This window comes from Podarcis erhardii, assembly GCF_964252035.2.
Source record: "Podarcis erhardii genome assembly, chromosome: 1".
NCBI lineage: Eukaryota > Metazoa > Chordata > Lepidosauria > Squamata > Lacertidae > Podarcis > Podarcis erhardii.
The window spans coordinates 108,319,484-108,345,639 of NC_138497.1; the positions used below are offsets into that span (position 1 = coordinate 108,319,484).

The 26,156-nt window shown below is 40.5% G+C and overlaps 1 protein-coding gene across 14 annotated transcripts in view; it reads right to left on the reverse strand.

The window, feature by feature from the left end:
• The window catches only part of BAZ2B (bromodomain adjacent to zinc finger domain 2B), a 183,416-nt gene that overhangs the window by 50,470 nt on the left and 106,790 nt on the right, over positions 1-26,156 (reverse strand). For 10 of the 14 annotated variants that reach the window (XM_081870115.1, XM_081870106.1, XM_081870112.1 and 7 more), the window contains 9 exons: positions 25,745-25,906; positions 18,711-18,899; positions 13,870-14,031; positions 12,034-12,227; positions 9,886-10,104; positions 7,998-8,393; positions 5,064-5,688; positions 3,557-3,856; positions 1,536-1,596 (listed from right to left, as the gene is read on the reverse strand). In XM_081870115.1, coding sequence (XP_081726241.1) covers positions 1,536-1,596; positions 3,557-3,856; positions 5,064-5,688; positions 7,998-8,393; positions 9,886-10,104; positions 12,034-12,227; positions 13,870-14,031; positions 18,711-18,899; positions 25,745-25,904 — 2,306 coding nt within the window. In that variant the 5' untranslated portion in view covers positions 25,905-25,906. Of the gene's footprint in view, positions 1-1,535; positions 1,597-3,556; positions 3,857-5,063; positions 5,689-7,997; positions 8,394-8,900; positions 9,062-9,885; positions 10,105-12,033; positions 12,228-13,869; positions 14,032-18,710; positions 18,900-25,744; positions 25,907-26,156 lie in introns of those variants that run through there. The other 4 variants (XM_081870118.1, XM_081870117.1, XM_081870119.1 and 1 more) reach the window with 2 other exon arrangements.

Consider the following 26,156-nt stretch of genomic DNA (forward strand, 5'->3'; position numbering starts at 1 on the left):
GCACCAAATTGGCTACCCTAGTTTAGCTTTTCCTGTTGAAATAATCTCAAGTGGTTTGCCTGAGAAAGACAAGGAAGAGTCACTGCTGGTCAGAGTTAATGGCATTGGGCTAGGTGACTTACAGTAGCAGGAAGGTCAGAGAGCCTGTGGCACAATAGGTCAGTGTGTCTGGCTGTCAACCAGAAGGCTGGTGGTTTGAGGCCACCCAGGGATGGCTGTGGGCGGAATTCCTGCATTGCAGGGCCCTCAGGGTCCCTTCCAACTCTAAAAGTCTATGATTCTATGACTCCCCAAGTCACATGGGCTATTAAACAGAGCTAGGCATATTGTAGCACGCAGAAAATTAAGCACCAGGAAAAACGTGCCCCTGCAGTCACCCAAAGGCCAAAAGTTCCCCCTTGAGGGCAAACAACTGCTACAGTGCAGCTTACTGAAAAGAGTGTGTGTGAAAACTGAACAGCTGAAGCAGATCAGGAAAGTTTCAATGTAAGGAAAGAGTACAATGTGAACTGGTGTTTCAGATTTCAGTTGTAGGATGCAAAGAAAGCTGAGGTGTTGGAAACTGATCCTTAGCCAGGGCCTAGTGAGACGTAGCACAAGAGAGAAGCCTCTGAAAAAATTGTATGCAGTTCGTTACCTAGTGACTGCAGTACAAAGAAAGATGTAGGCAAGATGCAAGCAATGGTGAATGTCAGTAAGTAGAATGAAGGCTTGAAAAATAGCGGATGCTCTACTTCTACAGCAGTCTTGCCAATAATTTAGTTACTGGAACCCATCCCAAACTTGGCAAGCCCCCCAGAGAAACAAAAAGGGATGGACAATGCAAAGCACAAAGCATCACAGGAAGCTTTATGACTCTCTGGGGGGAAATTCACCTCTTCAGCAAATTATGTATGAGCAATTGTACCTCCCCCCTCACTCCTGGAACATATTGTGTGATTTGTGGGGTTTGGGTCTGATTCTTAATACAGTACGAGATCTCAGCTTCTTGGTGAAGATTCAGAACTGAACATTGCAAAGAAAACATATGAAACCCAACAAAAGGCAAAGTAATTTCGTTGTCCCTGAGAGGGGGCAATGACAATAAAGATATTATTATTATTATTGTTATTATTATTATTATAAATGGGGGAGCAGGGAGACTTGCAGAGGTGCATCAGCCAGAGGGAAGTGGCTTAACTGTTCCAATGCCCATAATCTCAATTTAAATAGTCCAGCAGGCTGCTTTGAATCATTTCCCAGTTCAGACTCCAAAAGTGACAAATGAGCTAGAGAGAAAAAGGGGTTTCAGGAGATGATATGTGGGTTTGGGTTAAGTCCCTTACTACCCACAAATTCTCACACGTGCCTCTTCCTTCATGTAACTGTGGAAAATATGGGCCTGGGAACTTGCATTTGCCAGGGTACTTTTGTCTTCAGTGTTAATAACAACTCATCATGGTCCAAACAAATTGCAAAATAACTACCTTTAGGAATGTTACTACATTACAAGAAACTGGTTTCACAAGTTTAATTCAAAATTGTATCTTACATACCCATACTCCAGAGGAATGCGCAGTTCTCGCTCATCTGTGACTCTGCGCCTTTTTGAAGTACCTTAAATAGAATTTAATGGATTAATTTTAGAACACAGCAAACCCAAATTACAACTGTAATTGTTCTGCTATTTGTTCTGCAATATGTTCTGCTATTTTTTTAACAAAAAGAACAAATCAGCAGAGGCTGACTATACCCCTTTACTTGCTTTTTCCTTGCAACCCGTGTCTTGCAAAAAATGCAAGAAATGAGCAGAACACAATTTGCTAACAATTGCTAGAGTCTATTCTTACCCAGAGAATTTAAGAAATCAACAGATTTAGGAACAACTGTCAACCAAACTATAGATCAACACCCCAGTCCTGAAATCACTTATGTTAGCATGTTTAAGTGAAATAAAAGAAACCCTGTTTCTAGATAATGTCCCCAGTACAACCCAGGGTGCCTGCAGCTTGTTGAACTGCTGATGTTACAAAGCAGAGCATCACATGACACAGAGCATCTCAATTGATTTCCATGGAACTTCTTTTCATTCAGTGGGCACACTTTACAGATTTGTGTCCCAGCCTGGTAAAGACATTTTCCTGTTTAATGACTTTCCCTTTTTAATCTGATTTTTACACACACACACCAAGATTCAAAAAGGAGTGGGGGATTGGTAGGTAAAAAAGCAGATAAATGAGAAACTGGGAGGGCGGGGATCTGATAAACACAAGGAAGAATGTCCTTACTACCACGGTTCTGGGGAGCTTATTACTAACCCAGCAGAATCTCCATTTTTATTTCCCCCCCTAAAAGGAGCCTGACATTCTCTGTGCTCTGTGCACACTGTTTTTAGGGGAAGAGAGAGAAGATGAAAGCTTTGTAAGGCACACATTGATGTTGTTGTGCACACAGTGATTATTTGTGTCTAGAAACAGGATGGCAATGTACTAAACTATTTATTTACAGCTCCCTTTTACAACCTGAATGAACTTCGTTTTAGTAGAATGAAGGAGAACCAATAAGCACACTTGCTTATATTAATACAGTTAAGTGGAATTTTCCTTCACATACTTTGAGGATCAACGTGTCATGCAGCAATCCCTTAACCAATGCCCACCTTTCATAGGAATTTATATGGCTCAGTGGTAACAGGTTCAACCCCAAATCCTGGTATCTCCAGGTAAAAATGAATTTGTCAAATCCTCTTTTAAAGCTATCCAAGTCAGTGGCCATTACCATGTTTTGCAGAAGTGAATCAGGCACAGTATCAATGCCTATCAAGCTATTAAAGAAACAGCCCCATTTGTGTTTCAGAAGCAGGCAACTCCTGGGGATGATGTAATGGTACTGCACTGTTTCTACAGTGAAACATTCCCTGGGTTGTTTAAAAGTTTGTCATGTGGATCCAGAGTTGGAGAATCCCCAACACTGTCCAAGCCCTTAGGTAAATACAGTATCCAAGTCTTAATTTGCAATGCTCTACCAAAGAGCAGAACCAATTCAGACTCAGTTGATGCTTCTCTTCTCTTCTCTTGAGTCTTGGGATGGAAAGGAAGAGGATAATATGGAATAAGTACAGCCAAGCCTGGCAGCCTACAAGGAGAACAGGGAAATCACTGAGGGAGAAAGGGGAGTACTGAGTCATTGGCAGTCATGGTTTGTATCAATTTCCCACTATATCTATCTGGGGTGAAATCAACACTCTGCAATTCACACATGATGAAGATCACTCTTTCCCCAGTACAGAGATTCATCTTTGTATCAGAATATACAATCTTAAGTAGTGATGAAATGCAAGAATTCAATTGAAGCAAGGCCAGATTCTAAAAAGTGCTAAACCAGCCTTCCGCAACCTGGTGCTCTAACGTGGCAATGCTGGCTGGGGCTGATGGGAATTGGGTGTCCAACAACATCTGGAAGGTACTACTAGGTTGCGGAAGGCTGGGCTCAACAGGTGTGAACCCTTCTAGATTTCAATAAAAAGCACCTCTCTGATATAGATAGGGATTTTGTTATATAAAATAAACTGCAATACCGCTGTGGGTACTTGAGGAAAGCCCAGGAGAAGGCGTGCCCACAAAAGCTGGTGAGGGAGACTCGGGGCATAATGCGGCTGGAGCAGAACTCGGTGTCTTTGCTGCTTGGATATTAAGTGGTGTCGAGCAAGCTGCAAGACTGATGGAAGAGCTTTTGGCAGAGGATGCCGTTTTGTTCAATTTAATCGAAGACTTCTCTCCTTCCGTATCAGTCTCTGATTCATCGGGTTCTTTATCATCTTCTTCCTCATCATCTTCAGATCCTTCAGTATCAGACCCTTCCGAATTACTATCAGATTCTTTGGGGGAAATGGAGAAGACAATGAATTACAAGAAATTGATATATCCTTATTCCAGCATTCATTGAGACTGGGGGTGGGGGTGGGGGGGACAGGCATTCTGAACTATTTAGTGCAGGGAACAACCAATTGAATGTGATGTATGTTTCAGACCCATTTATTGGTTTCACATCCTGACTCAGATATATAATCACCTTCTTCCTTTGCAATTCACTGTCACCACCCTTCTACTGAAAGTACTTAAGACTTTGGCAACCCAAAGAAGACCTTTCCTGGCTTGTCCAACTTATGACCTAGCAAGCCAAACACAGCTCCACCAGCCACACATTGTAGCCTACTGAATGCTTGACTAGACCCCTCTGCTGTTCTTTTAGAAGCTTCTTGGACTTTGCATAGGCTACCATACATGTCTGGTAGGTAGGCAGCATGTGGCTTGGTCATTCACAAGTTGTGCTGGTCTGCTAAAGGCTTAACAACTGGAAGCCACCACTGGTTAGTGCAAAACATGCCAGCTCTTCTCTTACCATATTAGGCAAAAAAAATTAAGATGCATTTTATCTAAGATGGTTTTGGCTTGGCTACATAGTTCTTAATTAAAATGCTGGCTCCTTCTTGGGTGTACAGAGCTGCATACTATGCAACTGCATTGGGGGGAAATGTCCATTATAACCATAGTATAACACCTAGTAAAACTTACCATTAGGGAAACCTTATTTGGAGCACTAACACCCCAATCCTAGTTGTTTCCACTTAAGCCCACTGTGTTCAATAGGGCTTACTCCTAGACAAGCATGCATAGGACTACAGCCTAAACTATTTAAACTAGTCCTTCGGACCCTCCTCACTCATCTTCCCATACCGTTTTCAAGGCTTCGCACTAGTAAGAAACCTCCATGCATCTGAGCAGTTATCCACTATGTTTCACCCCAGCTACATGGCTCTGTCTCTTCACTATCTCCTAACTTGAAAAGTCATCTCTCCTAAAGCAGCATCAATAACATTTTGAATTAGCCAGGTAAATCAATGTTTTGAATAAGTTAGCAGTTGAGCTGGCTCATCAGTTAATGTTTTCATAATTCTCATTCCAAGATTATAATTTCCATATAGAAACCAGGCGACAATAATTAACCTTATAGCATTTGCAGGAGGGCAAGGGTGCCTTTAGAAGGCTAAAGACATGAAAAGAGTTTCTTTAAATTAAATAAACCTGATTGACTATCATCAGAATCCTCATCTTCCTCGTCTTCATCCTCATCATCCTCATCGTCCTCGTCGTCGTCATCATCCTCATCATTTGAATCCTCAGAATCTTTACTGCTAAGAATGTCTGAATCAGTTCCTCTGAATTGTTCAACCAATGATTTTGTGGAAGGGTGGTTGTGTTGTGTTTTCACTGCTGTCATTGTATTATTGCTGACTGCCTTTTCCTTTGCTGGGCCAGGTAATACAGGAGAGGTAGAAGACATAACAGGTGTCCGGTTGCTTGGTGTCTTTTTCCCACCCGTGCTTAAATTTACTGGTGAGGAAAAGGTTAAGCTGCTGGAAGTAGATACGTTTTCATTAACCTTGGGCTGAGATTTGGATTTGGTGGTAAGTGCCAGAGGAGCTTCCTGAATGACGCTCTGAATCACTCCATTGGGCTGATGATTACCTAAAAGTGCATTGGTCAAGAAAGGATTAGAATGGTTGTTTTCTAAAGAGGTGTGTTTTTGATGGGCTGGTGGAGAACTGGTTGGCTTTGGACTTGATACTGCTGCGATAACCTTCTTCAGGTTCCTAGATGATTCGTGGTGTTTCTTCAACTGTGCTGGGAATGTCTGCTTGTACTGTTCCTGCAGAAGCACAAAAGATAACAAAATATATAGCTAAATGCCGTAAGCAATGGGTTTAGCAGATGGGCTCTGAAACTTTCGCTTCCAAAAGGCAGGCAGATAAGATATAAATCTGTGTGGGCAAGGAAGCTGCTTTGAACTTCCTAAGTGAGGCAGGTTGCCTTAATTAAGACTGACTCATTGAGAGCTGTGACTCACTAAGAATTTTGCAGGTACAGAATACATTCTTTGTCATTCTCAACAGTCACTACTAAAACTGCAGAATGGAGAGTCAGAAGGTATTCCAACAGTTAACGATGGAAGATTCTAGTCTCTGAGACATTTACCTGATAAGAGAAAAGGAGTTACGAAGATTTGTTATGAAAGAAGGGTTAAGGTGTGGTGCTTACATCTGAGTAAAAAGGACTCAGGAATGGGGTGTTAACATAAGTCTTAGGGTTGGAGAAGAAAGGCATAAAGCAGGCTTTCATTGTTTAGAAGCATTTGTTTCCATCTTCCCAGCTTTCCCATAAACCTGCCCATTCAAACCCTTCTTGTCAAATATAACCCATGTGACTGTACACCAAATGAAAACCACAAGTGATATCTAAAGCCTAGTTCCAAATACATCTGCATATAACAGCAAAAAACCAGAACCTAGTAATTGAGGATTGTACTGTAGCAGTGAAACAGACAGCATGAGCTATCAGTAAGTACACTGTTAAGATACACTTTCATGCTCTCTGAAAAAACTTGTGAGGCATTTTATAAATGTGTCCATTTTAAAAACCAAAGGAAAACAAGGGTCTATCAATAGGCAACTAGTGCTTGGCTGTTATGTATCAAACTCTTTTTACATTCATGCAAGTTGTTATCACTATACCTTAAGCATGCTATTTCAAGGGTAATGAGAATACCATACCTTCTGCTGAAAAAAGTAATAATTACTGAAAATATAAAATGAGTAATCATACAGGATTGCCATGGCAGAATTATGAATGTATTATAAAAAAATGTCCACTATGTAACCCAAACTAAGAAACCAAGGGCAAAAATTTAGGTTAGACTTTTCTAATGGAGCGAATTTTCAATTTCAATCCATCAGTGTTTAGGCACTGAGATTCCTAAACAGAATCTGCATATCCAACATCCCAGTCTTTCATTGCAAGCATGTCATGAATGGATCACAAAAGCTCCACCTTCATATTCCATTCAGGTTTTTCTGAAAGCTTTCACACTTGTACATGACAGCATAGTGTTCAAAAAAGCAAGAATCCACCAATACTCTGAGAAGGCATGAAGAAAAATGAAATGTCACTTCAACTGTCTTCCTGAAGACCGATTTGTAAAGATTTTGTAAGATAAGTACCTTGGCATTGTGCTCCTCTTAAATTTTCCAAGGTTGGTAGCACATGTTCATTTTTGCTCCATCTATTTTTCCAAAGGACTACAGTCTACAGATCTAACAGAGGTTTAGGACATTCCAATAAGCCAGTAAGAAAGGAACCTGGGCTTTCTTTTGCCTTGCTTGTGAGTCTCATTTAAAGAGAGAGACGTTCAATCTCTCTCTGTAATGGCAGATGAGCACACACACAAACCTTTGGACAAGCATGGTGCAAGTTCCTCCACCACTGGAGCAACAGCATCAGCTCTGGAAAATGCTGTAAATCATGTGTCAGGATATTTGTTGCATTTATATTCTCCCTGTTCTCTAAGGAGCTCAAGGCAGTGTACGTGGTTCTCGTCACTCGTCTCATTTTGTACTCTCAACAACCCTGTGAGGTAGGTTACAGATGAAATATGGTGACTTGCCCTAGGTCACCCTGTAAGCTCCATGGCTGAACCAGGGATTTGAAACTGGGCCTCCTCAGACTCAGCTGAGCACTCTAAGCACTGCATCACAGTGGCTGACATTTCTAGACTGAATTCTTACTATCTACAGGAAGAATTTTCAGCTACTGATTCTGAGAAGCAGGTATTGCAGATGAACATAACACAATTTCCAAAATATTGTTTTAAAATTCTAATGTTATACCATTAAAGCTGCATTCCTGAACACACTTACCTGGGAGTATTGTATTCAATGGCGTTTTACTGCTGAGTAAAGGATTGCACTGGAAACCTTAAACTCTTTATAATGTATAGTTTTAAAAAGCAATAGTGTTTAAACCTTCCACTATGTGCTACTAAAAGATCACCTTAGATTTTTATGGATTCCAACATATTTTTTAAAAAATAAAAAACAACACAACAACAATCATGATATTAATGGAATATGAACCCTTCCACAGAGTACAGAAAGCGTACAAAGAAAACTTATATATTCTCACCCGGTTTGATCTTACATCAATGGTCAATGGGCTAGGTTCTTCAGAGGTATTTTTATTCCCTGCCTTGAGTAGATCAGGAGAAGGAACTATAAGTTTTAAGAAAGTTTCCTTTTTGGCTTGATTTACCAAAGACAAAGGGTTCACATTGGGCACCAATCCCGTAGACTGTATTACGCTTGTGTGTTTGTTCACAGATTCCTCCTTTGCCTGAGAGCTTTGGAAAATAAAGGGAAGCTGCTGTGACAAAACCTGAGGCTGCTTCTGCTGGGACTGGAATGACGGGTGAGTCTGGCTATCAGACACAAGAGGTATTGGCTGGTGTGTTCTCTTTTCCTGGGGCTTTTCCTGGGATTTTTGTCCATCGGCTTTCATGTCTGGTCCGCTATGCATTAGCACCTGCAAATACAGAAAACGTGTATCTTGATTTCTCCTTAGCTGCATTGGAAGAAGAAGAAGAGTTTGGATTTGATATCCCGCTTTATCACTACCCAAAGGAGTCTCAAAGCGGCTAACATTCTCCTTTCCCTTCCTCCCCCACAACAAACACTCTGTGAGGTGAGTGGGGCTGAGAGACTTCAGAGAAGTGTGACTAGCTCAAGGTCACCCAGCAGCTGCATGTGGAGGAGTGGAGACACAAACCCAGTTCACCAGATTAAGAGTCCACTGCTCTTAACCACTACACCACACTGGAAACAATATGTAGAAAAGTGAGGTACTGGAAACATAGTGAAACAGAAAATAAATATTTATGTGCGTGCGTGCGCGCACACACACACACACACATACACACACATAGAACAAACAAACATCTACAAAGCATGCGCACACACGCGCACACACCCACACCCACACACCCAAGACGTACAACTTCTTTACGGTGTAATAAACTTAAAATAACCTTACAGTATATCTTCTTCAGCTTATTTCCTGTAAGGTCCTTTCACTATGTGAAGCTAAGGTTTGGCTGGGAAAGAGAGCTTTGAAAATTCAGTTACTTTTGAATGTATGCTATACTATCAACCTAACGGAACCCTGGGGTTTGCATTCTGGTTACTGGTTACTGGACGGCGTTAACTGCTATGTGAAGAAAAGAGCAGCTGTAAACAGAATCCAGTAGCCATGGCAACACTCAAGAAGACATCTCAACCTTTGCGACACAGATTAATTCATTTGTCTGATGTCTACTTTATATTTTCCCAGTTTACAATAAAATAAAACGGCACTGGGGTTAGCTGCTTCATAGATTACAGGGCAGCTAATCTCTGGTGCCTTAGTTCTATCTTACACCTTTTTTACTCCTTTAGTAAACCATTAACAGCCACAGTTAGGATGGCTTGTTTCAGCTGAGGAACTATTTTTTTTTTAAAAAAAACAGGCTTCTTTTTAAGAGGAAAAATAATTGTGGTTGCCTCTACCTAGCTTTTACCATACCTAGCTTTTACACATACGTCCATTTAGTTCAAAGCACAGAGAGGATGCCATTGCCAATGCCTGGTAGTCCAGTGTTTTCTATGTTTCTCTTTTTAGACTTGCTTTGTGGTGTTTTTCTCTTACAATACAACTGAAGTGCCAGCATATTCTGACTGGCTTGGCAAAGCACAATGGAAGCTTTTCAGGGCTACTGTCCCTTTAGTTAGTAGCTTCCTCACCCTTTTCTTTTAAAGCTTCCAGCCAGTGAACCAGTTCAATTAATACATATTACGTTTCAAAAATTCTGAGAAAATCTGATGGTTTTTGCCATGCCTGCATGACAAAACAACAGCAACTTTAACTGCTGCCAATATAGGTTCTGCACCAACCAGTTCCTCAGTCAACCATATAGAGACTGGCCTGTAAAAAAAAAAAAGGACTATTCAGTAACATAAGGCAGTTCTTAACTTTACCACACCTTGTTCTTATTTTTCTGCTGTGCTTCACTCTCTGAATCAGAGTCATCCTCTTCGCTTTCTTCAGCACTTTGATCTTCCTCTTCCTCCTCTTCCTCCTCTTCATCTTCATCCAAATCATCTGAGTCACTGCTACTAATGCCTTCGCTGGAGGTGTCTGAAGAGGAGCCAGAATCACTTTCACTGTTGCTGGAACTATCTACTGCTTTCTTTCTAGACTTCTAAGAGGAAAGATAAAAGACTGTGCATTAAATAATGTTTTAATCATATGAATCACCAGCTTTTACCGATGGCATTGTAATAAAATTCATTCGTTTATTACTTTTCTTTAAAAAAGCAAAGGAGGGAAGCATATTAGTGTCCAGTTCTAAAATGCACTATGAACATAATTAAAAGCCCTTTAAGGTGCACTTCACTTTACTCTAGTTAACATGTGCCCAAGGGTAGAGTGTTGGGCTTGAACCATATGAACTCTGTTCAGGTCCTGTCTCTACCACGATTTCATCATGAAGTACATGGGAAATTCATTACCCTTCTACCTTAGTTCTCCATCTGTAAAATGGGGATAATTGTGGCCTATTCTGAAGGAATCGTGAGATGCAAAACAAAACTAGCAACTCTGAAGTATTATATAACGGATGTTCATGCTGATCTACTGGGCAGCATGATTTTCAAAGGATTTGTCTCAATCATCTAGTTCTTCCAAATGGTAGCTTATCAAAATGGAAGACCATTCTCCTGTTAAGCATAGGGGTGCACAACTGTAACTATTTCGATGTCTACATAGCTGCCCTGTCAAATATGAACTAACACTATTACTAGGCATTGTTGTTCTGATGTATGCTACTGCACAGAGAACTGGGCATATGGAGGAGGCTTCCACGCACAGGTTCTGCTGCTAGATCAGAAGCCCTATACAAATATTGGATGCAGACACACCATTGTTTTGGACTATGCAGAAGTTTAGTACCTATCAGCTGATTAAATTATTGGACACCTGTATTTAACATTCAGTCTAGCACAGTGGTTCTCAACCTATGGGTCTCCAGATGTTGTTGGACTACAACAACCTGGTCATGCTGGCTACGAATGATGGGAGTTGTAGTCCAACAACATCTGGAGACCCACAGGCTGAGAAACACTGTGAACCAGACCAAGTGTATAGCCTGTTCTTGTTTAGTTGGGAGACTAAGACCCAACTAAAGTTCAATGTAAACTACTCTCCAAAAAGTGTGCATAGGATTGCAGCCTTTGTCACATCATTACTACCTAATCAGCACCCAACAGTGACTTTCCTGGTCCTATGTGCCAATAGCACTATTTGGGCATTTTACTCCCAAGTAGGGTTGAGGAGGACCAAGCCACACCTACTTCATTCAACTTTGGGTGCATTTCCTGCCTTCAGATGACAGGTGAGCCATAGCCCATGTGATCGGCCATCATCCTGGGAGAATACATGTATTACAGTATCAGCCCTGTGTGCCAATAGTCCTATTCAGGTGTTTTACTTATCCAATGCACAAGAGGGGCTGTGCTGAAGAGCCTCAACTTCATGCCGTGTGCACTTATTACCCCCTCCTGAAAGTAGGGGGCCTTTGCACATACAGTTGTACACAAAAAGGCTTCCATGCAACCTGGAACTATGTGCAATCACCTGAAACGTCTAACGTGTTGGATCTTTATTGATACGCTCTCTTCAAGCCTGATCCGGTTCTTCTAATGCTATACATTAAAAGTGTTGCATGCAACTAGCGACCCCCAAAATATGCACATTCCTATCAGCAGACACATCCCTCAAGCCTCACAGGGCTGTGTGCATACCTATCTCATTTAACACTGGCTGTGTACCCAGTTTCCAGTTCAGAAAGGGACCTGCTTTTCTCCTTGCTAGACTAAAGTGAATACAGTGGTACCTCTGGTTATGTACTTAATTCGTTCCGGAGGTCCGTTCTTAACCTGAAACCGTTCTTAACCTGAGGTACCACTTTAGCTAATGGGGCCTCCTGCTGCCGCACAATTTCTGTTCTCATCCTGAGGTAAAGTTCTTAACCCGAGGTACTACTTCTGGGTTAGTGGAGCCTGTAACCCGAGGTGTTTGTAACCCGAAGTCCCACTGTAAGACTTAAATTAAGATTCATCACTGTGATTACCTTATCTTTAATCTTGTCAGCTCTGGCATCCAGAATCTGGTTTTTATTTTGTTCTTGGTTACATTTGCGACTTCCCCCCACTACGGTTATAACCTTTGCTTGTCCAGCAGAACTTGCAGTGGTGGTAGATAATACAGACGTGTTGCTGCCCGATACTGAAATGGTACTGTTGCCATTTACTGAACCATTAACACCTTGAAAAAGAAATTTTAAAAGAAAATTGAACTTCAGCAAACATAATATCAAAGTTAAGAGTCGAACAGGTTCGCGCACTAACTGTAATGGTGAGCATTTAAAAGAGGGTTCTGCATACATGTTTGAACACTATTAAGTAAAATAACACAATATGCTTACTCTGGACATGTTTTAAAACATCAAAACTAGTTAAATGGAAACAATCAACAGCAATAGGAGGGATTTTGCCAGGAGTTGTTAGGCACATTTTCTACAGCAAACTTCCTTAATCTAAAGGGCAAAGCTGTAAATGGGGGGGGGGGGCAGAAAGGTAATTAAAGAAACATATGCCATCTCTCAAAAGGACGCTTCCTGTAACCACTGAATAGAAAGCTAAATATCTGAATAGCAGAAGGTAAGAAACACCAAAAATCTACAAGATGCCCCCATGTATAAGACGCCCCCTATTTTGGGGAACTCAGATTTAAGAAAATGGGGGGAGATGGGGGGAAAACCTAGTCTTATATATGGAAAAATACGGTATTTTTTTTTACTAACAGCAGTTTCTGAAGGTCTTGAGCAGAGTTTGGATACATGAGACTTTTTCACATGAGGATGTGGATTAAATCCAGGACTTTACACATATACTGAGTTAATATGCACGGTTTATCCAGTGATACTGGGAAAATCCAACTGTTTCATGGGAACTTTCTGCTTCATGAACCAATAGTCCTATTCAGGGCTTTTTCCCCCAGACAGAACTGAGTTCCGGCTCCTCAGATGGGCATCATTGTAATTATAAGAGAACAAGGGAGGTGTTCATGGTGAGTTCCAGCACCTCTTTTCCTACAAAAATAGCACTGACCTATTTCCATCTGTATTTTTAAAAAAAATCACTGTTTTTGAAACACAAAGCGAGAGGATGCACAATGACAGTGCAGTTGAACTAATATGAACAGTTTATCCACAGTGGAAATAATAAACTTTTACTTGCTATTTTTTTAAAAAAAACAACAACATAGGGAGATGATGCACAGTGACACTGCACTGAAATACATCTATACCATACATTTCAAACAGGTGCGCTTTATTAAAACAAATAGCATATTCTGAAGGCTAACATTCATGGGCATTTTAAAACCCAGCACTTAGAATTATAAACAAATAGGCTTAATGCTTATCTAGTATAATGCCTGAACTGAGATAAAAGGCTTTGGTTTCTAGAGAGAGAGAAGGATAGCCCCATCCTACAAAAAGAAAAACCTTTTACTTCTCCTCTGCGCTTGCTAATTGCAAGTAACACGCAGGCTGCAAAGATATAAAAAAGGTTAAGAAGAATAACAGAGCAGGAGGACCTGGTGGCTCCTGTTGAAGACCTACACTGCAATATTTCATTAACTGAAGCTGGAACAAGAAGGGAGATTCCCCGGCCGCGCAGCTGCTTAAAAGGGGTAAGCCATGCTACCCCCCCCCCGGCCAACCAGGTCTGCCCGCAACACAGCCCCACCCAGAAGTGGAGCGGCCTTGCCTGCAACATGCACATATGATCCGGATGTATCAGGAATATAAGCTCCCCAGGGAGAGAGGATCAGCTGTGGCACACCTTATTTACATTCTTGTTTCTGAGGTTACCTTACCTACATTTTATGTTTCACGGCTTACCTTTCTCCAAACTGCCTCGGGTACTTTTTCCGGCAGTCCTCGAATGGAATGAAGTGGAATCATGATTTTGAGCGGGAGGAGCAAACAAAGGAGATATTCCAATAAGGGATGGGAAGAAAGTTGTGCCAGTACGCGAGTGCATGTCTGCATTTCGCCACCATTCTGTACAACCAGAGCAAAGAAAACGAAGAGAGTTATTTGAGGATTTCCCTCTGGACAGTTCCATACACAGTTCCTGAGCAGATCTGCTGCTCGACATTAATAGTAACCGGAAGTCCTGCCTTTAAAATGCTCAGGTGTCATCATTTTCTGTATTGTTACTTTTTTTAATAAACAGAGTCAAGGCACATCTATCAACTTTGAATTAAATGCAATAAGCAACTGATAATACAGCTTGTGGGCTTCTCCAGACAATCTGTTTTTTAAGCATTCATCCTGATCTGCTGGTACAAAGCTTATGCAGAAACTGTTGTTGTTGTTAAATAAATTTGTATACCACCTTTTATCCACTTGTTCTGGTTTCTGGTTAGCAAAGTCTTGAACCTTGCCTGTAAAACCAGAGCCACATTTTAAACATGACATAGGGATGTGGTTTTTTGACAGCAACCCCCAAGTCATCAGTAATGCACACTAGTATCTTTTTAAATGTTCACATGGAATCAATGTGTTTGTTTGTTTTTTACAAAAGCGTCAGCAGAATAGAACGCTAGTTATTGTTTCGTGATTTAGAAGGAGGAGGACATTATAAAATACACAGGAATGTGATCCCTATAACATGGAAGTCAAGTCAAACTGACACAAGTTTCAAAATATCTGTGATGTGCAAAAAAATAAAATAAAAGGCAATCCCTTTCCTGGTAAATGAAAAAAAAAACCCTGATTAACAGAGCTTTCCCTTTAGGACTGCCTGGGACTTGCAAACAATGATTTTTCTAGAGTGATGTTAGCAGCTTTTGCTATGTAACAATATAATGTTACCTATGTAATTTGATACATGTCTACTCAGAAGTAAACCTAATTGAGTTCAATGGGACTTACTCCCAGGGCAGTGTGTAAATGATTGCAGCCTAAGCCAGTTAAAAAAGATGAAAAGATTTTAAAATATACAATCTAAGTTATTTATCTTTTTAAAGTTCTTTCCACTACTGCTCATTAGCCCAAATCGAGCATTGATTTTGGAACAGGCTTCTAAGGGAAATAACAGTATCTCTATTACCTACCATGATTAAAAATATAAAATGGGCAGAAAACTAGAAAACACCCAGTAGGGAACAATCTACACAGGCAAGTTTGAGGAGCAGATGACAAGATGTTCTCATATTGGAAATTGGTCTTGCAAAGATTCCTATGTGCAATTACGCTTTTTTTATATATAAAAGATAAACTTTAAAAGGAAAGCAGGCAAGCTTAGAGGTGATGCCATTCAAAATCTTTATGTAATCAAGTTTGCTCTAAAATCTCCCTTGCTCCCGGTGCTCTGCAGGAGGGCTTTCTACGGTTCATACATCAAGTTCCTCAGTGAATGAAGACAGAAATTGTGCCAACAACAAGCAGTCTGCCATCATTATACGGAAGCGAAGCTGGAATCCAGCAATTCTAGGCAAGTTAATGGAATTAATTTACACCTAATTTATATCAATGTTTTTGATAGCAGGTTTCAGACTACATATCACTCAGCCTGAAAGGAAGGTAAGAAAAAAGTAGGGAAAGTTGATGGTAGGTAATATAATGTCAGGACTATTATGTTATGGTGGCCACTTACAAATTGCCAAAGAGGAGGGTTAAAAAACAACAACCCAATTTGCATAAAATCTGCATGTACTAATTTATATGTATAGAATTACTCAAATTTAAATAGAACAGCAATGCATCACACCATAGTGGGGAGACTGTGATCAGGTGGCCTGTGAGTGAGTGTCCTGTTGGGCAGGACTTACGGATGAGCAAGTTCAAAGTCCCTGCTCACCCTTTTTAGGGTTCTTGATCTTTACATTGGACCACTCTTCTAATAGAGAACTCTTTCAAATAGAGAGTGGTTCTCTGATGTTGGTTTGTTCTCTGGATGGTCCTCTAGAAGTAGGAGTGGCATTCACTGGTTTCGATCTATATCAGCAGGAACTCTCCCTCCCTGCAACATCCCAAATCTGCTTTATGGGGTTGGGTGAGTGTCCAGAGATGTGGGGAGCACAAGGGGGATTCTAGGGGGAAGACGGGGAAGGGGAAGTCTTGAGTGAGCAGATGTCTGCTTGAACAATGTTAGACATCAGCCTAGGACATATATTACGCAGAAAATTGCAACATGGATTACTATTTTGACTTGGAAGAGAGCAATGACACAAACACAACAAAAGAGGAAATAACTAAGTGGCACGAAAGTAACCGGTAGCATTGTTTAGGAAAATGAGCAAAGTAAAAATGGGTATGTGAGAAACAGGAACTATCTAGGAGAGCAGGCAAGAGACCAGTGTGCAACAACTCCTTGTGTAGGCAGAACTTCCTACTTGTGTAGGAACCTTTAAGGTTATAGTCATACTAAGGAACCTTTAAGGTTATAGTCATACCCGCGGTATACATTTAAAACTGTAGTTTAGCCCTCACAGAGCTACAATTCTCAGCACCCTTAACAAACTGCGGCTCCCATGTGCATTGAAATGTATGGTATCTATAACTGTATCTCCACTGTATTTGGAGTTTTGTTGGTACCAGAATAACAGCAATGGTATTCCTAGTGCTCATGTGGGAACTGTATGTGAGCATCATAGGTCCATAAGGAGCTATGGCATGCCAGTAGTCATGAAATCGCTATTCATGGTGATAACAGATGTGCCACCATGTCTGGGATGTGTCTGAGATGACATTGTACCAACCTGAATGCAGGCAACCTAAATCAATCTTCATCCATATCCATTACAGTGTGCAATCCTACATGTCTAATCAGAAGGAAATCCTATTGAGTTAGAAAGGACTCACTTCTTAGTAAAGTGGGTACAGGATTGCAGCCTTACTGATCAAATATAAAATATCGCAATATTATCTACCTTCAAATTGTTTTCATGCTAGATAGAACTGTACCTTATGAATGAAAAGAAAATCTATATAGACAGGGTGGCCTGTGGCTAGCTAAAGCATTCAAAAAGTCTTAAGGGTAAGGTCTGTTGCTCTATAGCGAATTACAAAAGGTCCAATTCCTTAGAGCACCCTAAAATACAAATGCTACTGAAGTATAATCAGTTATTTTCTAGAATGGAAAAGGATTTCTCATCTCTTAGAGCAAGACAGGACTGCTGATTAACTCTCTGAAACAGGAAGAGCAAATATGACACAATCCAAGAGCAAAACCTTTTATAGACAAAATTGGGACACTTGACGTAACCAGGGGTGGGGGGAGGAATCAATGAGCTTAGGTACTGTCACAGAAACATCTGCTGTGCTAAAAAGAATTGTAAAAATATGTTTTCATCATTCATGGCATATTCAAGCCACAACCAAGGCACAACTACACTTATGTCCAAATAAATAACAAAACTACAGTGGTACCTCTGGTTAAGTACTTAATTCATTCTGGAGGTCCGTTCTTAACCTGAAACTGTTCTTAACCTGAAGCACCACTTTTGCTAATGGGGCCTCCTGCTGCTGCTGCGCTGCCACCGCACGATTTCTGTTCTCATCCTGAAGCAGAGTTCTTAACCCGAGGTACTATTTCTGGGTTAGCAGAGTCTGTAACCTGAAGTGTATGTAACCTGAAGCGTATGTAACCCGAGGTACCACTGTATATGCTATCTTAATTGTGGGGAAAGATTTCTAACAAATGAGGAATACATTATTTTACCACAGTATGCTCATCCTAAATTTTCCATCATAAATGTAAGTGGTACCATCTTTATTCATGTTTACCTGAAGACACTGAGTTCAATGGAGTTTACTCCCAAGTAAGGATGACTGCCAAGTGTGCAAAGGATTGCAGTTCTATTTGTTGTACCCATCTTTGGCATAATCTCTGAGAGCCAACTATCATAAAAGGAAAGCCATACCTAATTTGCATATTTTACTGTAGTTTTCATATTGTTTTCATAAGCACGACAGAAATCAAGCTTCAGTTTCTGCCAGCGTGCACCTATTCTACCAAAAATGTTGTTTATTTTTCTTTTTATAAAACCCCAAAATTGTGATGCTAAAACAATCACTCAATAATTATGATTCGGTCCTTGAAAAAAATATTGCACCCTGAAGCCTCTGAAGTACAATGATAACCACCTTTTTATTGTTCTCTCTCTCTCTCCCCTTTTTCCCTGGTCTTTCTGCCACCACATTTTCAAGCCTATTCCTGAAATCATGAGAGCTAGAGACTTGCCTGTATTTTTAAAAATTGGATTCTCAGGCTCTAATAATAATTCGTAAGATAAAAACAAACAAACATGGTGACACTGAAGATAGCCATCCCACCCATCAAGAGTGTATAATTCTATAAACATGATTACTTGAAAGTAAACGCTTGAAAGCTGAAATGAATGGATACTAGTTTCCAAATATTGTGCCAAGCCTGAATTGTGTTATTACTCTGGAACACTTGAATTGATTTCGACCATTTGGCTCCTGATCAGGCATTTCCAGTTCTGCTTATGTTCATCCAAACTGCCTTTATTAAGACTTTTAAAATTGTTTTTTTAAAAAACAAACAAACAAACAAACAAACAAACAAACAAACAAACAGTAAAATAAAAATTTATTCTTGGGCTGCTATTCTACCCTTAGTAATGGAATATATAAAATTTGCACCTACTTAGGTTAGGAACCTTCACAGTCGCACCTTCCAATTAGTATTTCTTGTAATGAGTGCTTACCTGGAAAAGGTGCTAGTTGGGGATGTGCTGCTAAGGCTGTGGGTGTACCAAGTGTCCCCAAGCCACCAAATTCTGTATGCCCTGAGCTGGCTGTATGTAGACCAAAGACTGGGTGGCTGACCATTGGGAAGGCACTCGACACTGTGGACAGGTTACACGGTTGATCCCCAGCTGTTCTGAATAAATGTCCTGAATGGGGAAATGCAACATATGAAAACACACTACAAAGACACACACATTCTGCTCTTGTGACGTTCTTGCAAATATATCGGGTGGTATTCAACTAAGTTTCACTCAGACCAGGTCCACGGAAATGAATGGTCTTAACTTAGGCGTGTTCACAAATTCTAATGGCCCAACTCCGAGCAAAACTACTACCCATCATATTAATTGTTCTCCTCTTCTTAAAAGAGAAGCTTTCATTGATTTTTTCAAATATTTATTATCTGACCTGATCTGAGTACAAAAGAAAACTCAAGTTGCCTTCCAACTAAAGGGATCATAATAATTTTGACATGGTTAAGGTGCTACATTCTTTTCGTGTACCTGCAAAGGATTAAGTGCTAGATCTTTCTATAGTTAGAAAATACACAAAGAGGAGCTTTCTTCTCCCATTAACTAACATACAAATCTTTTATTTTACTTCAGTGGGACAATCCAAATAATGGCATCTTCTCCTAAACAGAAAATAAATCTGAAGCAAATGACAAAGCGATGCATTGTTAGAGCCACTATGTTTGCTCGCACACTCAAAACATCTATTGTGTTTAAAGCAGAATTAAAGCAATTTAATGTTGATGCACAAAATATTTCATTCATTTTTTTAATAGTGATTCTGCATGTCAGTTGCTGGGGAACTAGCAGCAGAAGAGGACTGTTGCCCTCATGTCCTGCTTATGGGATTCCCATAGGCATCTGGTTGGCTACTGTGTGGGAAACGGTGGTAGACCAGATGGAACTAATTCAGCAGAATTCTTTTTAGATTATTGAGTATCAGACTTGGACCAGGAAGACTTGAATTCCAATCCCACTCTGCCTCAAAGCTCATTGGGTCGCCTTGGGTCTATCAATATTTCTCACCCAACATATCTCACAGGGTATGAGGAAGAGGTCAATGAGGAAGAGGTCACTTGATAGATAGTAGGTATGAAGAGCGATTCTATTTTTGTTTGCATTTTAATGAGAAATTACATAATTTACACTTCTCATACTAATAGGCAAACCGATACACAGCTTTCCTTCAAAATTTGTACTTCTCCAAATTTTGCGAAGCAGTTCTCCAATTAAAAGTCATATTTTAGTGAAAATAACATTGAAAATGTATTTTATTGGGGAATATTGCTTGAAAAATATGTGTAGTAGCCAAAACTGCATACAATAATGTGTCTATTAGGAGTACTGAATTTAAGACTGACAAAAGAAGAAACTGAACTGCCAGATTCATCCATCCCTCTTGCTTCTCTCTCCCCACTTTTCAGCTGCTGTTTCTATTATGCTGAGGGATAATTCTTGTGATGTTTATAACTGATCACTAGGTGGTACTATTTGCATCCTCAGAGCATTTGCGCATAGAACAAATCCCTTTACTTCCAAACATCCTTTACTCTTTTGTTTTAATTGCCCATGCATGGCAAAGACAGGGGGAACACTGCAGTTATCAGAAGAAACACTAGTGTTGTCCCATTTTCCAAGAAGAGAAAGAAGTAATGGTATGAGCTCCACCTAAGTGGCCTAGAACTTCTGGCGTTACTTAAGTGACACAGGAAGAGCAGTAAAACAGCAGTTGCACATTGCAAACGTCAGAAGCGATGCAAGGAAAGCCATCTAGGGGAAAGGCAAAGGAAAGCGTATTTGCACATGAATTAAGGGAAGTAAGTGCAAACAGCCACAAACAGGCCACTTATAATTGGTGTTGGCTGCCTCTATAGGGCAAGTCATTAATCTGGGCTAACTCAGAATGCAGAGAAGTCTCCTGTCACCATGGCCCTTCAAACAAACACTTTTGTGAGACTGTGGCCTGACGCTAGCTTCTTTCTACGCTGGATCACTAAAAACCCAAAATTTGCTTAAGTAAAGATAATTGCAACAATAAATCAATTTAAACCAGACTTGCCAGGGTCAGTGTCCATGTGTATCAGAGCTCTACTATGACAGAATATGGTGTGAGTTAGACATGCTTATATGTTATTGCACATTTTGTGTCAAACACCAGCCCTCTCAACATCGAGGGGCACCAACAGTAATTTCCAGATATATTTTGTCCATTACCATTAGACTGAGTGCAACAATTTTCTCAGGCAGCAGATGATGGGAAGCAACAGTGGCAGACCTCTGAGCTTTTTCTCCTAAGCCACTTGGTCATTCCCGTCTGTTGGAGATCTGAGCCCTGTGTGCCACAGCTATGTGGACTGACCTTGTATTCAGTGTAAGCCCAAACTGCTCCAGGGTGAACTCATTATGCAGACGCTTTAGCCTTATGCTTAACAGAACCAAATTTATAAATCCAAATTTGAACTACTGTACATGAAGAGGCAAATGCATCAAAGCGATCGTGCAAACAAGCACTGAAATCATTTTAAATTCAAACAGTAATTTTAGGATGAGCCAAGTCAGAATATTGAGCACAATTTTGCTACACTTGCAAAGACTCATAAAAATAACACTCTGTAACATGAAAACATTACAATCAGGCTCTTGAAAACATTTTTCCAGGATATGCAAGCAAGAACCAAAGATATTAATTTTAAAATATGTGTTTTAAGAAAACATAAGAAATATGTTCAAAAAGGAATGTGTTTCTGGCTTGTCCTCAAAGCAAGTCATATGACAGCACGGTGAATTATACCGATTCTCTCCTTTCCTCCGACTCATTATCTTTTTGTTTCCTGATACATTAATATTCTGGCTGGAGATGAATATTTGTATTTCCTTTCATTTTTCGGTTTTAGTTTTCATTCCCGTTTAAAGGTGCCAGCTTTCTGCATGCATGTTTTGCATAATGAAATTTAATACAAAACTACATTGCTTAAGACTCTTGACTTACATTATAATAGGTTGAATATTTTTCAGCAAAGCTTTTGAAATTCTACTAGCCAGTACATAGATAAATGATTGAAAGTATTACCCAAAAGGCCAGCATCCATTTCGACAGTGCTGGTGTCTTAGTAACAAGGAACGATAAAGGCAAATGCCTTTATTAATATTAATGAATTTTGTGCTGCACTATAATAAGCCTTTTCAAAAGAACTAAAAGGGATAAATACTTAACTAATGCCTTTAACATAAAACATTGGTGAACAAAATCCTTTGCAAAGCAAGAGAGGCACAAATTTGATCATCTAGATTTCACACACACACCCATCCCACTGCACCCCAGTAGTTGCACATTTAAGATACTGGAGATATGCAGACATTCTCTTTTCCAAGGGCTTCAGAAGGCAATTCTCATAACCACATAAAGGAGAGAAAGTGATACCTTTTACTGAGGTTACCTTTTAGTTTATGGGAGTGAAAGCTTCATTCCTATGATTCTTCTCGTTATCTGATTTGCACATAGAAATAGCACCCAAAAACCATGACTGTTGTTTTCCCTAAAAACACTGATCTTTGAACAGCTTGTTGTAACATGCCTCTCAATATTAGAAGCGTAAAATTCACAGTAGTGGCAATTGTGCCTTCTGTGCTTTAAAAAAAAAAATATTGAGAAGAAAGCCTAATCATGCAGGAGTGACTGCAGATCAAATAAACATCTATTTTAATTAACATTTGTAGTAATTGGGTACCAATATTTAAAAACTATAAATAAAAAAGAGGGGTAAGCATGAAAAAGACTTACATCAAAATGCATGTACTAATACAGTGAAGGGTAAAATGTGTGCTCTGGTTGTAGAAAGTCTAGGTATATGTATTAATATAAGTCCAAGCATACGTTGAAGGAAATATGTGAACCTCACTTTTCAAACGTCAGCCATAAAATAACATGTACAAATTCAGAGCTGGGGTCTAGATGAGAACATAGGAAGAGTCGGATGACTCAGGCCCATCTAGTCCAGCATCCAATTCTCAGTAGCCAACAAGATGCCTATGGGAAGCTTACAAGCAGGACATGAATACAACAATACTCTGCTCCCATCTACGATTCCCAGCAACTGGTATTTGGAGTGTAATGCCTCTGACCGTGAAGGTAGAACATAGCCATTGTGCCTAGCCAAAGCTGATAGCCTGGTCCTCCATGAATTTGCTTAATCCTCTATTAAAGCCATCCAAGTTGGTAGTCACTGCCTCCTGTGGGAGCGAGTTATATGAGAGCAATAGTCTTGATATAAGTGATTGAATTTGGCTGATTATTGGATTTGAGTTTACAACACGATTGTAAACATAGTTGTGTACTAGGTAGTAAGTCGCTTTCATTTAAAGTCATCTTAAGTTAAAGTTCATGCATTCTGCTCCTGTGGGTAGCTATCCAATGCATGAAGGGTCTTCCAAGAAAGGACCTTCTAGCCCTTTCACATGACAATGAGCTATGCCCCAGCCAGTACAGATGTATATGTGGAGGGCTCCTTCCATGAGGACATGAACACTGGCCAATCACAAAAGTGTGCAGACTGATAGCTGATTGTGCATCAGTCAAGGAAGACTTGTCATCACATGCATTGGAACCTTGAGGACAGGGCTAGCTGGATGCACCCAAGGAAGCCCATTCATACACTCTGTAGCCGCAGGTACCAAACACCCAAGCAGTTTCAACTAAATATGCTCAGAACCTTGATGAAAGGTCTGAAAGTTCATCCAACCAACAGATTTCATTGTACAGTAGTACCTCTGTTTACAAACTTAATTAGTTCCGGAGGTCCGTTCTTAACCTGAAATCGTTCTTAACCTGAGGTACCACTTTAGCTAATGGGGCCTCCCGCTGCCGCTGCACCGCTGCCACGCGATTTCTGTTCTCATCCTGAGGTAAAGTTCTTAACCCAAGGTAATACTTTTGGGTTAGCGGAGTCTGTAACCCAAAGTGTTTGTAACCTGAGGTGTATATAACCCGAGGTACCACTGTATAACTAATGCTCTGAACCATATAACCATATTTCCACATAGGGACTTGTTCAAACGTAATGCCAAACTATCGTTTGGCACTATGTGAACCTTCTCCTCCTCTTTCCCTCCTTCACGCATGATGAATCTCTCCCTCCTTTTCTTTTTAGTATAGGGATCTGAACTCAGGAGCCCATTTTAGATGTCATTATGTTTACACATTTAGAGGTTGTGTATATGCCAACCTGTAATTCAGGATAACACCTATCTGATGAAATGGACTGCACTGTATGAAGGTTTATGTCATAATACATTTCTTAACCCTTTGTTCCATTTGTAGGAGGGTCTTACAAGCATATCCCCAGTAATTACTTATAGCATAACCTTTGATACAGCCCTCAGGGATGTGCCACTGAACTGTACTGTATGGGAATACTCAAAAGACTACTCTTGAGTAACTGGCTCCTGGTTCAAAAAGGTAATGTTTTAAAAATACAACAGAAAATGTATGTGTAACATAATTACTGTGCTCAAATTACACCCATTTGAAAAAGTATTTTTTCCAAAATCGCACTATACAGTTATAGCTGATTTCAAAGTACCCACAAATAACATATTATCTGTAATACAATCTCTCTGGCACAACACCCTGGGTTCCAGCCTGGGCTCAGTCTCTGCCTTGGGATTTGTGTGACAGAATTACTGAAGTTTATTACAAGCTTGCTTAATAGACTATTGATTACTGCAAAGAAAATAATTATATTGAACTGGAGGAAACCTGAGCCTCTCTAATTGCAAGCCGAGATGAAGGTGTTTGTGACTTTATATCACAGAAAACAATAACTGCTAATACTGTAAAAGATAAATGGTGAATTAAATAAGTAGATGTTTTTCTCCTGTACTTTGCACACACTGAGATTGGTAAACTAACAAATTATCATGTGCGTCTCAGAGGTGACGTGAACAATGAGACTGGGAGTTGAAAATAAAGGTAAGGATGCAATTGTGTTCATATTGGAGTATCTAGTAAATTTATCATTTACTAGATTTTATTGAACCATGCAGAGTGAACAGCAATTGCATAAGTGTTGCTGCGGGATCACAGCAATGAAGCACTGGTGTGCTCATGTTTTGCTGTTGTTCAAAGACCTAACCATACATCTGAGAACATTCTATGTAACACTGGTCTTGCCCATTGTGTTATGCAATTAATCAGCAATTAAACACAAAATTAAAATTCACCCATCACAGGCGCATTGCAGCCCTAATCAGGTGTTCAATCCAAGTGATTAAGAACAGTGTGGAACATGGGCATGTGGTTGACCAGTTGGTCACATCCCTGCCAGACCTCCCTCTGCCATCCATCCATTGCACCACAAGGGCTCTACATCCAGGTGTAGTCTTTGTGTGTACAGCATTAGACAGGCAACCATCTCAGTTTCCTGTTACTCCATGTGGCAAATATACAGCACTTCCCCTCTTTTTTTGTAAGCTCTTCTCATCAAGCAAAAGTTCCATTGTTCTTTTAGCATTTATTCAGTTTCCAAACACGCAAACAGGGGCGTCTTACCCATAGAGGCTAGTGGCGCAGGGCGCCAGGGAAGAGGGAGAGGCTGGACGCGGCGCCTCCCAGCATCGGCTCGCCGTCCTCGCCCTCCTCCGCCATGCTGCTTCAAGCAGCGCCGCACCCGGAGCGTCCGTCTGCCATGGCCACCGCGGCACAAAGCAGCCAGCTGAGCCAGGAGGTGCCGGTCCAGCCTCCGCCTCTTCCCCGCCAAAGGAGCTGCCCTCCAGCCGCTGCCTGCCTCCTCCAGTCCCCCCGGCAGCGCCGTCCTCCCTAAAAAACTCTGGGAAATGAGGGGGGGCGCCGGAGGGAGCTTTGCACCACGGCGCCAGATATGCTTAAAATGGCCCTGCATGCAAAAGTCCTGAAATAATCTTTTAGGAGAACATTGACCCAAGCAAACCACATTGTAAAAAAGGAATTGGTAAGGCATATTCACCACAGGTGTTGATTGTGGAGCTAAGTGAGGCAGCTCCAGAGGAAAGGCTACCTTTGGAAACTGCTGAAACAACAGAAGAGGATGAAGATGCTGGAGACGACGTCGCTGTGGTAGAGGAAGCTGATGCTGCTGTTGATGTTAACCGCTCTCCAGACTCCATATCTATAATAAAAAGGACACATTATTATTTAATTTCTTCTTCTTTTCTCCTTTGGCAATCACTCGTAGCTGAGTAAGATCGTCTTCCATGAACACAGTCTTAACAGTGTGACTGCGGAGGCCAATTCTGGATATTTAATTTACATACCACTTGATACTGAAATAATCTACTGAGCAGTTTACAAAGTATAAAAACTTGTTACACAGAATAGGGATGGGAGAAAACTAAACCCACTTAATGTTTAAAGACAAA